This window comes from Ursus maritimus, unplaced genomic scaffold (assembly GCF_017311325.1).
Source record: "Ursus maritimus isolate PB19 unplaced genomic scaffold, ASM1731132v1 scaffold_21, whole genome shotgun sequence".
Taxonomy (NCBI): domain Eukaryota; kingdom Metazoa; phylum Chordata; class Mammalia; order Carnivora; family Ursidae; genus Ursus; species Ursus maritimus.
In genome coordinates, this window is record NW_024424564.1 from 46,185,114 (window position 1) to 46,199,912 (window position 14,799).

At 58.3% G+C, this 14,799-nt stretch overlaps 1 protein-coding gene across 1 annotated transcript in view; it reads right to left on the reverse strand.

The window, feature by feature from the left end:
• Positions 1 to 14,367, reverse strand: part of TMPRSS6 (transmembrane serine protease 6) — a 32,409-nt gene extending 18,042 nt beyond the window's left edge. Inside the window, exons 1-8 of the mRNA XM_008705582.2 lie at positions 14,172 to 14,367; positions 9,680 to 9,813; positions 8,397 to 8,464; positions 7,663 to 7,847; positions 7,359 to 7,400; positions 3,578 to 3,782; positions 1,750 to 1,886; positions 259 to 371 (exon numbers count right to left, since the gene is read on the reverse strand). Coding sequence (XP_008703804.2) covers positions 259 to 371; positions 1,750 to 1,886; positions 3,578 to 3,782; positions 7,359 to 7,400; positions 7,663 to 7,847; positions 8,397 to 8,464; positions 9,680 to 9,813; positions 14,172 to 14,367 — 1,080 coding nt within the window. The remainder of the gene's footprint in view (positions 1 to 258; positions 372 to 1,749; positions 1,887 to 3,577; positions 3,783 to 7,358; positions 7,401 to 7,662; positions 7,848 to 8,396; positions 8,465 to 9,679; positions 9,814 to 14,171) is intronic.
• Between the last annotated feature and the right edge of the window lie 432 nt (positions 14,368 to 14,799).

Genomic DNA, 14,799 nt, shown 5'->3' on the forward strand with positions numbered 1-14,799 from the left:
AACAGAGGGGAGGAGGCCCGCCCACACAGAGCCCCAGCTGGGGCTGAGGTTGGTCAGTCACTCAACAAACAGGCATGACAGTGGCCCACAGAGGCAGACCTTGGCCACCCCTGTCACCCCCCTCCCAGAGGGATTTGCACCCAGGGCTCGGCCTGCGGGTGCATCAGCAGAGCCAGAACACTGGTCCCCTCCCAGCTGGGGCTGGGCCACAGGGTGCTCTGGGCAGAGGGCAGATGGGTGGCAGGGTGTGGGGCTCACCGTGAGGTGCCAGGAGCAGTGGGTACTGGGCGAGTAGTAGCTGGGGAAGTAAGGCGTGCTGAGGACGCCCTGCGGCTCCAGACGGCCCTCCAAGGTCAGGTTCACCTCGCAAGCTGGGCCCCAAGAACAGCTGTTACACAGGGTCCCCCGGCCCCAGATCACTGCTCCTCCCAGCAGGTGAGGGGCAGCGGCAACCCCACCACCCTCCTGCCACTAAACAGTAGACGTTAGCGGTGGAGTGTGACCTTGGGCCTCAGTTTCCCCATCTGTCCCACAGGGACAATAATAGCACATACCTCACAGGGCAGTTAAGCAGATTAAATAGACATGAAATGCTCGAACAGCCTGACAGGGAGTAAGCGCTCAGTAAATGGTAGCTATTCACGTGGAGGGTGCTGCCCTTGACCGTTTTACTCCTAGCACTCACAACTGTGCGAGCTTCATGGTTATGGCGGGGGGGGGGGGAACATGCCCCTTTTCGAAGATGAGGCTCAGAGAAGAGGGGGGACCTTGGCTGTGGTCACACAGCGAAAGGGTGAAGAATCAGGAGGGCTCCCCGCTGCCCTGACACCTCTCCCTGGAGTCAGGGTCCCCTTGTTCCCCTGTCCCCGAGCTGTTGTCAGTGACTCCCATGGAACTAGAGCCAGCCCCGGGCACCCCCAGAGGGCCGCCAGAACCTGGCACGCGCAGCTGGCGACCTGGACCACTGCCAGGAAACCTCTGGGGTCAACACCAGGAGAGGAAGGGGAACTAAGTGGGAAGAGGCAGATTGCCAGGAAAGGCGGGGGTCCGGTGCAGCAGTGGCTTGTGGTCTCCTGTCTACAACCCTTTCTTCCGCTACCTCTGGAACCTGCAAGCTTTGCTTGGCCAATCCATATGCCCAAGGACAGCCAGGGCACGGAGGGCGGGGTTCTTCCTGAGAAAGGGGGTCAGGGAAGGAGGGAGGGAGACCCGGAACAAGAGGCCAGCGGGCAGCCTGGAGAGCCCTTCCTGGAAATGCTGAGTGGCCTCCCTGAGCTGAGTGCCAAGGAGATCTGCGGGGCTCACCTTTGATGTGAGAGGACGGTCTGGGGTGAATCAGAAGTTCTCAGGCCTCCTGACCACAGACCTACCCTCCAGCCACCAGCAGGCACAGAGGGAAGAAGCCCAGGGGAGGAGCCAAGAGAGAAGACATGCATTCAAGATGGGGACAAAACAGACAAAAAACAGAAAGAGGGCAGGAGAGAGAATGAGGGAGAAGAGGGACAGGGACAGGGAGGGTAGGAGAGTGAGGTAGAAAGTGGGGAAATGGAGTGAGGACAGAGGACAGGAGAGGGTGGAGAGAACAGAGGCCAAGGGCATGTGAGGGTGGAGAGCAGAGGAGCTTCCAGAACCTTCCCTCTGCCCCCATCCCACCCCAACGATGGCAAAGAAAGTGAAGGGCACGCCGGCCTGCAGCCTGGGTTTCTGCCACGGCGCCCCTCCCAGCCCGAGGGACCCCTGACCCCTCACCCTGGAAGGCCACAGGCTGCACAGAGAGCACAAAGGGATCATAGTAGCTGTGTAGGCCCTTCTTCCAGACCACCGCCATGACAGCACCGGACGCCAGGACCTCCACTACCGGCTCCTGACGACTGCAGCCATAGACCCTGGAGGGACAGAGGAAGGTGGCCAGGGTGGGTGGGCCCGGGAAGGGGGTCGGGTGGACTGGGAGTCTGGCCAGCCTGCTGTGTGCCCACGCACAGGTTTCCGACCCTCTCTGGCTCAGGAGACTGACCGGAGGCCCTGTAAGGGTCAGGCCAGCTCCTCAGGTGAGAGAGGCCAGGAGGCTGCCCAGACTACCCAGCCCACCCCCATCCCTCCGGATCCCTGCGCCCCCCGAGTGCGCAGCCTGTACCCTGCATGGAAATAAGGGTTCAGGGTTGAGGGACCTGAGGTCCCCTGCAATGGGCACTGCAGGCCTTAATGTTGGGGTTTCTTTGCTTTTCTTTACTTCGCAGCAGAGCCCGTGTTGTAGGTAAAATGCCTCCTAGTCTCCCAGGGTATGGAGCCCAGGAAACAAGCCACGAGGTTAAAATTGGTTGACGTCCCTTCTGCTTTATCTCCTTATCACCCTGAAGACCTGTCGTGGCTCTGGGATGCAAGGGTCAGGATCCCCCGACCTTGTCTGACCCCTCACTTTAGACCTCCAAGGCTCTGAGAAGGCATGGGCTGCCAGAGTGCCACGGTGAGTGGGGACAAGGCTGAACTGGGTTCCCTCCCTAACAACAGGCTGGGGTGGGGGGGTGGATACTTGAAGAAGCCCCAGGGGAAGCCCATCAGCGTCCCCAGCCCCATCAGGCCTGGAAATCAGATGATGTCTGGCTTCTCTGCACTTCCCAGAGCCCTCCAGGAACCCAGCCCACGCACACCCCAGACTGAGGTCATCACGTCGGGGGTGGTGCAAACGAGCGTGCAGCCTCAGAGCCAGGAGTTCAGAGAGGCCCGGGGCGGTGGGGGAGGGGGCTGCGGAGAACCTTGTCCCCTCTCACCTTCAAGAACTGCCCTTGATCTGAACACACAGCTCCCAGCCCCGCGCCTGCCTGGACGCTGGGCCAGCCCAAGCAAGACAGAGAAGGGAGCAGCGTGGCGCCCCCCCAGCCCACCCCACCAGCAGCGGTTTCTGGATATTTAGTGGGCACATTTAACATGTAGTCGTCGTGGATGGCATTAGTGTGTGTGACAGTCTTGGCACAGATGGTTTGATTGATTGCTTGATTATTTATTTATTTAAGCCAGCTCCACACCCAGCGTGGAGCCCAACACGGGGCTCGAACTCACGACCCTAAGATCAAGCTCTGAGCTGAGATCAAGCATCGGATGCTTAATGGAGCCCCCCAGGCGCCCCGCAGCTGGTTTGATTTAAATCCTCACCATAACCCTGCAACGTGGGTGTGATTGTGCATGCGTTTTACAAGTGAGGAAACTGAGGCTCAGAGAGGCAAAGCCACTTGCCTTAGGACACGCAGCTAAGAAGCAACAGAGCAGGGGGCTGCCAGACTCTGAAGCATTCTAACAAGCCACGTCACCTCCCAGAGAGGACCTGAGGGGTTGTCTAGTACAACTGCTTTGTTACAGATGGGGGAAACTGAGGCTCGGGGAGAGAAAGGGAACTGCCAACAGCACACAGTCATTTCCAGCCTCCTTTCTCCTTCTCTGTGGGTTAGCCTCGCTGTCTCTCAGATTCCAGGTACCAAGGACCAGGGTCACCCAGCCTCTCCTCTCCAGATGCGGGGTGATTTTGACTCCACATCCCCATCCCCTTCCCACCCAACCTCCCATCCGCCTTCCCAGGACTCACGAGGTGATGAGCCTCCTCTCCAGGGGCCCAGCCACGTCGTACATGGCCAGCCGGTCCCGGCACTCGGCCAGCTTCCACTCGAGCCGGAGTTTGAGCATGAGGTCCTTGGGGCCCTGCAGGTGCCACAGGCAGCTGGAGGCCAGGTGGTCGGGCCCCTTCAGCCGGAGGACCTGGCCCTGGCCCACGTAGCTGTAGCGGTAGCAGCCTGGAGGAGGGAGAGGGACAGGCCCCCTGACCCCTGTTAGCCAGGAGGAGAGACCCGGGGGGCCAGCTGGTCCTCCCTGGGCGGGGATGCAGGGAGAGCCGCCGGATGGGGATCAGCCCAGATGGGCTATGTCCCATCTCTCTGGTTCCCTGCTGGTTTCCATGTCCAGTCTCCCCATCCACGCATTCACTCAATGGTCCGTTCATTCATTCACTTAGCACTCACTGAGTTCTCCATGGCAGGTGAGTGTCAGAGAAAGGTCTAGTCACTGCCTGGGAGCGCCAAGAACAGCGAGGGCAGGTACAGAGCCCAGCGGTAATAGCTCAGGAAGTGAGGACTCAGAGCCTGGCTGTAGGGCAGGGAAGACCTGGGGGGTGGGGGACAGGGTCACAGTGTGAGCAAAGGGCCGGGGGCCAGGGTGGGGTTTGAGGCCAGAGAGGAAGCTGGAGAAGGGAGGCAGGGCCCAGATCACGCCGAGGAGAGGAAGTGCTCTCTCCCGTGACCATGGGGAGCCATGGAGGGTTAGGCAGGGCTGGGACAGGACCAGACTTGGATCACAGACTCCCCTGGCTGCTGGGAGCAACTCTGAGCAGGCTGGGAGACCAGCAAGGTGGCTGTGCCCTAAGAGGAGAAGGGTGGAGAGAAGGGAGCGCGTTCCAGTGGGGCCGGGAGGCCGCCCAGGGTAGAGGGGGCGAGCGCAAGCTGAGGACCAGGAAACGCCGAGAATGAAGCAGGTTGCGCTCATTAAACATTTGATGCCCACCTGCGGGAGGGCTCCATAAACTAGTTGCTGTCAGTGTTCCCGGTTACAGACCTGCGCCAGACAGACCCCGGCTCATCTAACCTTCTCTGGGCCTTGGTTGGCTGCCCTGGAGAATGGGGGCCGTGGCACCAGCCTCACGGGGTGGTCACACGCTTGGGGATGAAGCGTGCTTGCGCGGCTGCCTAGGACCTGGGGCTCGCACTAAGTAGGGGCCAGGTGTGCGCAGTGACTGCTCTATGGGTGGGTGTGGGGCGAGGCGGAGGGCGGGGCTGGGGGGGCGCGTCCTGAGACCTGTCACCCTTCGGCTGGCCCCCCTGGAGGTGCAGACAGAGCCAGTCTCATTGGCCGCCCTCACTTCTCACCTGGTTCGTTCTCCAGCGGCACCCCACCCCCTGCGCGATGCTTCCCGTCCTGGGGTCGGGAACCATGCGCTTGCGGGCAGTGCCCTGCCGCCTACACCATAGCTCACGCACGCGCCCACTCACGCAACATCATTGTCAGGCACCTACTGTGTGTTTGATTTAGGCTCCAGGGACCCGCAGAGAACAAACCATTGCTCCCCTGGAGCCAAAGTATCTCCCTGAAACCTTCCTGTAGCCCGTGAGGCCGTGGGGATGTGGGAACGAGCCCCTGGAATGTGCGGGGCAGCCCGGTGTGCAGGGAGCTCCTACACCCCGCCCTGCGGTCCCAGAGCCATCTCCCGTCAGCCGTGTGAGTCTGGGCCAGTGGCTTGGCCACCCGGTTCTGGCAAATGAACCCTACGGTAGCCCTGGATCCCACCGCCTTCTCCCGGTGCTCTGAGGACCAGTGAGGGAATGGAGCTGAACAGGCTTTGCTCAGATGCTGCTGCTTCAACCCCCTCCTCCTGATCCCCGCCCCCCAGCATCCTGACTCCAGTGGGGAGTGGATTTCCCCAGGGGGAGACCTGTGACTCCTGCCAATGGAAGAGACAGGGGAGAGCCTTCTGCTTGTTTCTGGGCGTTAGTAGTCTTTAAATCTTGCTCCAAGTTGATGCTTTGCTTTTGCCATTTTAATAATTACTTTTTTTTTTTTTTTTGAGGCTAATTAAGTGGAGAGGTATGTCCTGGTCTCTGTTGATAATCCAACACATCTTGGGTGACCCCGTTACCTCGGGTCATTGGGAGAAAGTACACGCACATGTCCAGCGCATTCTCCTCGCCTGGCCTTCTCTCATTCTGTTCCCTCTGCCCCGAGTGCCCCCTTCCTCTCCTCTACCTGACAGATTCCTACCTATGTCCCATGCCTAAGTGTATGCCTGGCCCCTTGAGGGTAGCCAGGACCTCGCCCCAACCAGGCAGGAGCAACTCCCCCCTCACACACACACACCCAGGGGCAGGGCCCTTCCTCTGCTTTGGAGCGTGGCCCCTGGTGTCCATCCCCATCCCCAGGGCGGAACAATTCCCCCTCTCCACTGCCTCTGGGACCTCTATTCTAGCACTGGCACTTGCTGTGATGAGATTCTGTTTATTTGTCTGTCTCTCTCATGGGCTCAGAGCTCCTCCGAGGGCAGGGGTGAGGACACGGTCATCTCGCATCCCCAGAGCAGGCACGGGGCCTGGCATGGGGGAAATGCTCACGAAGCCTGTATAAAGGCTTTGAGTTGTCATCCTCGCCCCGTGAGACACTGTGCACCTGGAGGCCAGGGACTCCGGACGTGCACTGAACCAAATCAAGATAATTACAAGGCAACTGCCGAAAACTTGGGGACACATGGACAGCCAGCACGGGCAAGGGCAGCCAGAAGGCTCATCCCAGATCAAGGATCAGGGCGATGTGAGTAGCAGTGCAGTGTGAGATGATAGAGGATAGGTAGGTAGGTAGGTAGGTAGGTAGGTAGCCAGGTGGATCGGTTTCTCACATTCTCCTTTGAACCAGTTTTACCATTCTACTGGTTCCCTCACTAATAAGTTAAATACATCTTTGATGTGTGCTCGCTACAGTTTTACTTGAGAATCATGATTTTAGCAATTTGAAAACTGTTCTTTGACCTCATTGCCTCCATCCACCAAGAAAGTGAGCATCTGACTAGCCAGAAGATAAAAGAGGGTATAACGAGGATTTAAATCCTGCCTCCTTCCCTGAGAGGGGGCTGATGCCCTCAGCCTGGCCTCAGCTCTGGGTAGAAACTCTAGGTAGCATAAGAAGAATCTGAGAATGTAAGAGCTTGTGCTCGGGACCACAGGGTACAGTAGCACAGGTGGTGCACTGCACAACTTCAGGGGTCCCCAGTCACACAGACTGCAACGTGGATAGTGCTCCCTGGCACTGTGCAGTATGGTGGCCCTGCTGGTACTCGGCTTCCCAGGACCCAGGAGGAAGACCATGGAACCTCTGGGAGGAAAACAGGTGACTCTGGTAATATGGCATGGGAGTGGGGTTGGAGGGCAGAGCAGATGACCTCAGCTAAGAAGGGGAAGGAAAATGTGACAGGAGTATCCTTGAATATGACAGAAACATCTCCAAGATGGGTGGAAATTAGCTTGGGAGCGAATTGAATTCAGGACAAAAAAGTGGTCACGTTTATGTCCACCTAAACCTGCTACTGACTCTCACACCCCACGCGGGCCACGCACGCACACATGCACGTGCACGCACACACGCGCAATCCCCTCCCCGCACAGGCCCCAGCCTTCCTCAGGACTCATCACTAAGTCCACCATGGCACCCCTGGGATCACCCCAGGCCACTGCTCCCTGCGCCCACCGGAAGCCACGTGGTCCCCTGACACTTGACCAAGCCGAGCAAAACAGCAACTCAAAAGGAAGTGGAGACGGAGAAACAAAAGTGCATACCCAGCGTGGAATTCAGTGCAACTATGTCTTTCACGCTGGCTTCTGTTAAAAGGAAAGGAACAAACAAATAAACAAAGACCAAAAGTAAATAAAGAAAGCGAAATAAAAAATGAAACTAAAAACAGAAGAGACCATCAGAGCCAGCCTGTCCGAGATGGACCCTGAGTGCCAACCCCTGCCACGGCCCAGCCTCGGTCCTGGCTCCGGGGTTGCTGGGAGGCCCACCCTGAGAGCGTCCAGCCCCGGCAGGCAGCCTGCGCCACCCTCGGCCACACCGTCCCTCATCGCCCTCCCCAGTACTGACCCAGGATCACCAGGCCCTCGGGGTCCACCTCATACTCGGCCCTGTAGGGGGCAGGGGCCGAGCCGTTGGCCGTGGACAGCAGCTCCTCTACCAGCAGCGCCCGCACCACCTCGGGGCTCAGCATCGGCCGGCGGTGCTCGGGGATTTGGAGGATGAACCAGAAGAAGCAGGTGAGAGGTCCCTCCCTAAGGCAGGCAGAAGCGAGAGGGGCTGGGAAGGCGCCCGAAATCTGGCCCTACCCAGCCAGCCCTCTGCTCCTGTCGGGGGAGACCACCAAGCGTGGCTCACGCCCGCTGCACACTTCCTACCTCCCAGGCACTGCTGTCTACCTTCATGGAAACCTCCTCACAACCCCCAAGGTGCTCTCTACCTCCCCGTGTCACAGGGAGGCCCTGAAGCACCAGAGGGTGGGGTGTCTGCCACCGATCAGAGGCACGGCGGGGCCACCCCCCACTCCCGCTCCCACCACGGCCTCGCCTAATACGTGCCAGGCCCAAGCGCGCTGCAGCCATTGTCTAGCGCGCATCCCTACCATATCGTTGTGCCCATTCTACAGATGAGGAAACCAAGCTCAGTGAAGGGAGGTCACACACAGGCAGCCGAGTTGCCTTTCTGTGCCTCGGTTTCCCCATTTTTAAAAACAAGGGCATTGCATCAGAAGCCTACAGCAACCCCTCCTATTCTGTGAGTCTAAGGTTCTAGTGAGGGCTGTTTGGGGGGCCAGGGCGACTCACCCAAAGGAGTAGACTGAGCTGGAGTTGTAGTAAGTACCCAGGCGGGTGCTGGCGATGAGCTCCTTGAGCTAGAAGGAGGGGAAGCAAGACCCCCCCGGTGACCATCTGCAGAAACCCCCTTCCTGCCTTGGCATGCCCTGTGCCCCTCCCGGCAGCCCTACTTAACAGGAATCTGCGGGGTAGAGGGGCTTGCCCCTGGTCACCCGGCAGGCCGTGGCCACACAGGGAAACGAGCCTCACCCTCATTCTTTTCCCCTCCCCCCGTACCTAAGCACTGCCCCCCAGCACTGCCCCTCCACCAGCTCTGGCCTACACCAGACCACCCACGGCTCCTCTCCCTCTTGTGAAAAGTCACCCCTCAACTCTGGAAAGCCCCACTTGGCTCCAGAGTCCACTGCTCACTCCCAGCCACCAGCCACCAGCCACGGGAGCTCAGCTGGTCGGTGTGCGCACGGGTTCAAGTCCAGGGCTGATGGCGGGACAGGGGCCACAGGACTGTTTGCTTGTAAAGCACTTTGAACAGCAGAGAAAGAATGTCCACATCATCTCATTCAGCCCACAACCCTCTGGACAGGCACTGTCCTCATCCGCTTTTCAGAGGACGGAAGCTAGCCTTGGGGGGGTCGCCCGGAAGCAAGGACAGGGACGTGGGAAGAGGGGTTTATTTGAAGGTGACTCTGGAGAACACCAGTGGGGGGTGAGGAAGACGGACCAGAAGGGGGACAGCCATCGCGGCTGTGAAGGAGCAGGACAGAGCCGTGGGCAGCTGAGACAGAGACTGACACGGAGCTCTGGGAGAGAGTAGGGGCATCCTCAGAACTGTCCCCTCACCAAGGCTGAGGGAGCCGGGTTATTGATCCACCCAAGGGTTGTTCCTAGGGCTAACCACTCCTCCGCACTTCCGGCCTGTCCTACTGGGCAGGGTGCAGTCCCACAGCGGAAGGATGGAAGGTGCTGGCAGCCAGAGACCCTCCCCAGGGCAGGAAAACATTGCCTTGGATGGGAGGGCACGGGGCTAGGTCCTGACAGCGTCCTTGCACTGCCTTGTCTTCCCCCCACTTCCACTGCTAGTACGTGGCACAATCACAATTTAATCTGAGTGCCTTTGACCCCAGAGCCCACTACCTTTCCCACCACCCTAGGCCACATCCCCTTCCATCATGCCTGGACCAGGACTCTGCTCCCAGGGCGTGCTCTGAAGGGACTGACCCATCGGCTTGGCATGATCAGGGCCAGATCCCCCACCCCTCCCCACCCTGCCCATCCCTGCAGTCCTTCCCTACCATCTTCTGGGCTTTGGCAGTTTCACTGCGGAAGGCGCTGGACTCCCGGCGGGCGAGGTCCTGGGAGAAGTGGCGATTGAGCACGCGGAGGCTGCCGGAATACACCTGGCTGACCGTCACCTCCGCCTTGTACCCTGCCCAGGACGCAACCAACAAGGTCAACCAACGGGGCTGCCGGCGGAGGCTCCTGTCTCCCCCACGCCTTCTCCTGCCACCCAAACCCCCAGCTCAGCCTCCAGCATCTTGGGCCTCTGAGGCACAGCCGTCATCATCATCTCTGTGACTGTCGCCATGTCACCCAGTGTATTTAGTGACAGGGAGGAAAGAGGCCCATAGATGGACCGTATCCTGAAGGCTCCTAGTCAGAAGCTGATGTAATCATCAGTCCAGGATATAGATGACATGAAAGCCAGGAAACCCACAGGGCCCAGAAGGTCAAATTTGTGGGTTAGCACCTCTATACACCCTTCCATTCCCCAGCGTGTTCCGGCCTCACCTACCATGTGGGGCATGCTCATAAACCAAGACAGCTGCGTCTCCCCCTGCAGAGCTGCCCATGCTGGGTAAGACAGGCATGACTCCAATGACCTCACAGCACACAGGCCCATCTGTGAGGCCTGCAAGGGGAGCCCAAGGTACCACTGAGGGAACATGACAAAGAAACTGGGCCTGGGCCTGGGTGACGGTCTGGCTGAGATGGTAGGATTGGAGCATCCATTGGGAAGAGGGGAGGAAGGGAAGTACCTTCAGGGCAGAGGCAAAACATATGCAAAGGCCCTGCGGCAGAGGGATAATGGTGAGGACTGGGTTAAAAAACCTCTTTGGCTGGAGCAATCAGATAAGGGGAGGGGCAACAAGAAGCGGGGACCTCAGTGGGGCAGGATTTGGGTCTTTACCTGCACAAAAGGAAACCGCAAAAGGTTTAAGATAGGGGATGATGTCATCAGATTTCCACTTTGTAAAGACCCGTTTTTGCTGATGTGAAGAGACTGATTCTTAGCCCTGGGCGTATTCCCCTAGTCATTCATTTATGCATTCATTCAACAAATGTTACTTGAGAACCTACTACGTTAGGGACAGGTCTAAAGCACTCAGGAATACAGCCGTATGACAATGAATAAAACAATACAGAAAAAAGAACCCTGCCCTTAAGAGCTTGTAGTTTAGCGAGAAAGTCAGACAATAAACAAGCATAGTATACAACACATTAGAAGTATAAGTGTCCTGGGAGTCAGGGAGGGGGGGCTGTCCCATGGAGGCCAGGGATGAGGATGATGATGTCAGTTACGTGAATGTTAATCTATAGAAAGAGCGGTCCAGGCAGAGGGACCAGCCAGTGCAAAGGCCCTGAGGCAGGAGCTCGTCTGGTGGATCTGAGAAACAGCAAAGAGTGAAGGAGAGGAGAGCAGGAAGCAATGAGAAGGGGGAGAGGACAGCCGCACAACGTCTAGCCGACCACGGGGGGACTTTGTTTTGACTGTGGGAGGTTTCAGCAGAGAGGTTAGGGGCTTTGAGATGCTTTCTGAAATGATCCCTTGCTACTGTGTGGAGAACAGCTTCTCAGGAAGCAAGGGCAGAAGCAAGGAGACCCACAGGAAGCTCCTGCCGTCATCCATCCTGCTGGAGAAGCAGGAGAAGCAGCAGCTATGAGCTGGGAGAAAAGAAATGTGGGGCCCCCTGGCAGCCAAGGGAGGAAAGGGTTTCAAGGAGGAGGGAGTGAGGTGCCTGGTCAAGTGTTGCCTATGGTTGGGATGCCATGAGGACTGGGGACTGGTCGGATCTAGCAAGCCGACGATTGGCAACCTTGGTAAGCACCCTTGGAGGGGGGCGGGGAGCCAGCTGGGAAACGTGCACGAGGGGCTGGGGGTACAGAATTGGAGACAGCTCTTTCAAGAAGTCTGCTGTCAGGGGGAGCAGAGAAATGGGGGGCACCAGCGGGATTTGGTGCGGGAAGCAAGGAGTGTGCTTGTAAGGGATGGGCCGCTGCGGGAGCCCGGCCACCGCGCTGGAGGACAGCTGCCTTTGGAAGGGGCAGGGACGGTTCACCCGTGGGGGACGGGGCAGGAGGGCAGATCCCATGGGTGTATCTGGAAAGGTGTGTGGCCAGCATCCATGGGGCTTGTCTTCTGAATGGTTCCATTTACCCGTTGAAACAGGAGGCAAAGTGTGTGTGTGTGTGTGTGGGTGGATGGGTGGGTGGGTGGGTGGGTAGGTTTGGGAAGAAAGAATGAACTGTCAGCCAGGAGAGCAGGAGGGGGAAGGTATGAGGAAGATACAGCTGGGCAGTATTAAGGGTTCCCAGCACAAGCAGAAGATACCCCCGGGGCCCGGGCCTACCCGCGGTGCGGGACAGAGCCAGCTGTCACCCCCGCCTCTCCTCTCGGGCCCCTTTCTGCGTCAGACTGCCACTCAACCAGTCATTGGCAACTCACTTTGAGCTTCTCCTGTGCCCGTAGACTAGGTCCCTTTCTCTCCCCTTCTAGATGCATCTCTTTGTCTTTGCCCAGTGCCCGGTAACCAGAGCCCAGCCTGAGCCTGGTCAGGAGGGAGCCCTCAAACAGCTCCTTAAGTGCCGCCTTTACCCTAAATCCCTTTGGGGGTGCAGCAGTTGGCTTCCCCCAGCTAAGGCTTTGCAGCACTCACCCCCTGGGTCCTCAGCCCCATGGAGCACCCACTCCCTGAGGGTTGATTCACCCCTGGAGCATAGTCAGGAGAAATTAGACTTCCAAAGAAAGACAATTGGCAGTCGAGTTCCTGGCCCTCCAGCCTGACAGCGAGGTTTACCCCAAAGGCTAATTATCTGGCTGCCTAAGGAGGCCTTGGCGGCCCTGCGCTATTTGGGGTGCTGGCTTCCTGCCGGTGGTGAAATGCACACAGCTTCCACCACCACCACTCCCGCCCCCGCCCACATCACTCTCTGTCGGCTCTGAGGCTCCGAGAAGGTTCACGGCCCCCTCTGAGCTAGAGGTAGGTAGGTCTGCGGCAGGCCTGGGCCCAGGGGCCGATTCCAGACCTCCCTTGGAGATGGGCGGAGGGTCAACCTGATGATACTCCAAAATGGGTCCCTATTCCTTTCAAAGGGCCTGAAATTCCATCAGTACGAATATTTATGGAAAGGCTCTGATCCCTTGGGCAAGGTGCATTGTCTCCACCATGGCTCCCCTGGGCCCGCAGCTTCCTCTGTCCTAGCCCATGCCATGCTTTCTGGTGAGGGCAGGGGCGATCTGCAGAGCTTGGCCCAGAGCCTGGGGCACAGAAGGTGCCTGGTACTGAATATGTGAATATGCATGAGTGAATGAGTCTTCTGCAGCATAGGGGAATGTTTTCATCGGCACCTTCTAATGCGCTTTATCCGTCCCTTCCCATTGCCAGGAGCAGAAGGAATGATGTATACTCTCCATCAGTTTCGGAGCAGGACATAGTAGGAGCTCAAGAGTGTTTATTGAGGGGCGCCTGGGTGGCGCAGTCGTTAAGCATCGGCCTTCGGCTCAGGGCGTGATCCCGGCGTTCTGGGATCGAGCCCCACATCAGGCTCCTCCACTGGGAGCCTGCTGCTTCCTCTCCCACTCCCCCTGCTTGTGTTCCCTCTCTCACTGGCTGTCTCTATCTCTGTCAAATGAATAAATTTAAAAAAAAATCTTAAAAAAAAAGAGTGTTTATTGAATGAATGAATGAATGAATGAATGAATGAACGAATCCATGCATGCAAGAATGAATGAATGGAAGGATAGACAAATGGACCCAGGATATGGACCAGGTGCTCCCGAGGCTCCAGGGGACTAGTTGAGGGCTGTGATACCAGAGGGGGAGGCCAGATTCAGGACAAGGGAGGGGCCCCGGGCTGCCTGCTTGGGATACTCTTGATCCCCTTTCATTGCGTGTTGAATTGCAAACGTGCCCAAGCTGGGATATGAAAGCCAGCTCTGTGCAAGGACACCCCCCTGGGTACTCGAGTCCTGTGTCTCCCTCCCCTTTTTCCCCACTCATGCTGGGGCCTTGGAAACCCAGAGGTGACAGAGCTGTGGTCCCCACCCTAGAAAAGTTCTCAGGTTGGGCTCAAGTGAGCAGAGGCGCTAACTCGTGCCAGGCACCACCGGCGCCACTGGGCCTCCTCCCATGAGCCAACTGGCTCCGAGCCCAGGGGCAACCCAGGAGGGCTTCAGACAAGGGGAAGCAATGGTTACACTCCTACTTGGTGGTTCACAAGAGTGGGGTGCTGCGAGAGCACTCCTTTCCCCAGCTGGTGGGAGCTGGGGGCACTTGGGTCCAGCAAGGAACTTGCACTTGGCCGGAGCCCCAGGACCTAGAACATAGGTGCGGTAGCTCTCTGATCTCCCAGGACAGAAGGAAGACTCAGAAAGGAAGTGCCTTGCCCAAGTTCACGCAGTGTGTTGCTAGGCATTGCTGGGCCTGGAATTCTGTCTTGCTGCACCCCCCACAGCCATCCCAAGTCCTCGCCAGCTGCCTCGCCCAAAAGGGCCCCCCCGCTTACCTAGGAAATACCAGAGCAGGACCCCCACTGAAGCCAGCACGACAAGGGCCAGCCACAGTGGCGCCAGGCGGAGGTAGTCCCGGGCTTTTCTCTTGGAGTTCTCAGGAGCCTTGAACATCCCCTCCGGCTCTGCCTCCTCACCGTCACCTCCATCACCTTGTCCGCCAGCTGCCTGGGGCGCCTCGGCCACGGGCATCCTGGTGGAGAAACAGACCAGGCTTGGAAATGGCCTGACGTATGCACAGGAGCTTTTGCCAAAGATCCATGGTGCACGGAAGTAAGACAGCATCCCCGCCTCTCGGACAGGAAGATCCTAACTCCAGGAACCAGTGATCAAGAGTGGGCCCCAAGGCAGCTCGGAGGAGGAAAGCAAACCTCAGAGCAGCTCGCTCCAGAGGGCACACAGTAGAGCCGGACCCTGTCTGGCTGGGGAGCCCCCATCTCTGCAGCTGTACCAGCCCCTCTATGGTCAGAGGACAGATGGAGGTTTCAGTGCCCGAGCTCCCCTCCCCCCCCCCGAGATTATTTCCACACCTGGAATATGTGGAGTACAAATGTCTATAAACCAGCTCCTCGTGCCTCTGGCTTTCCTTCTGCTGGGTGCTTTTCCTCCCTCTTGGTTTTCCAA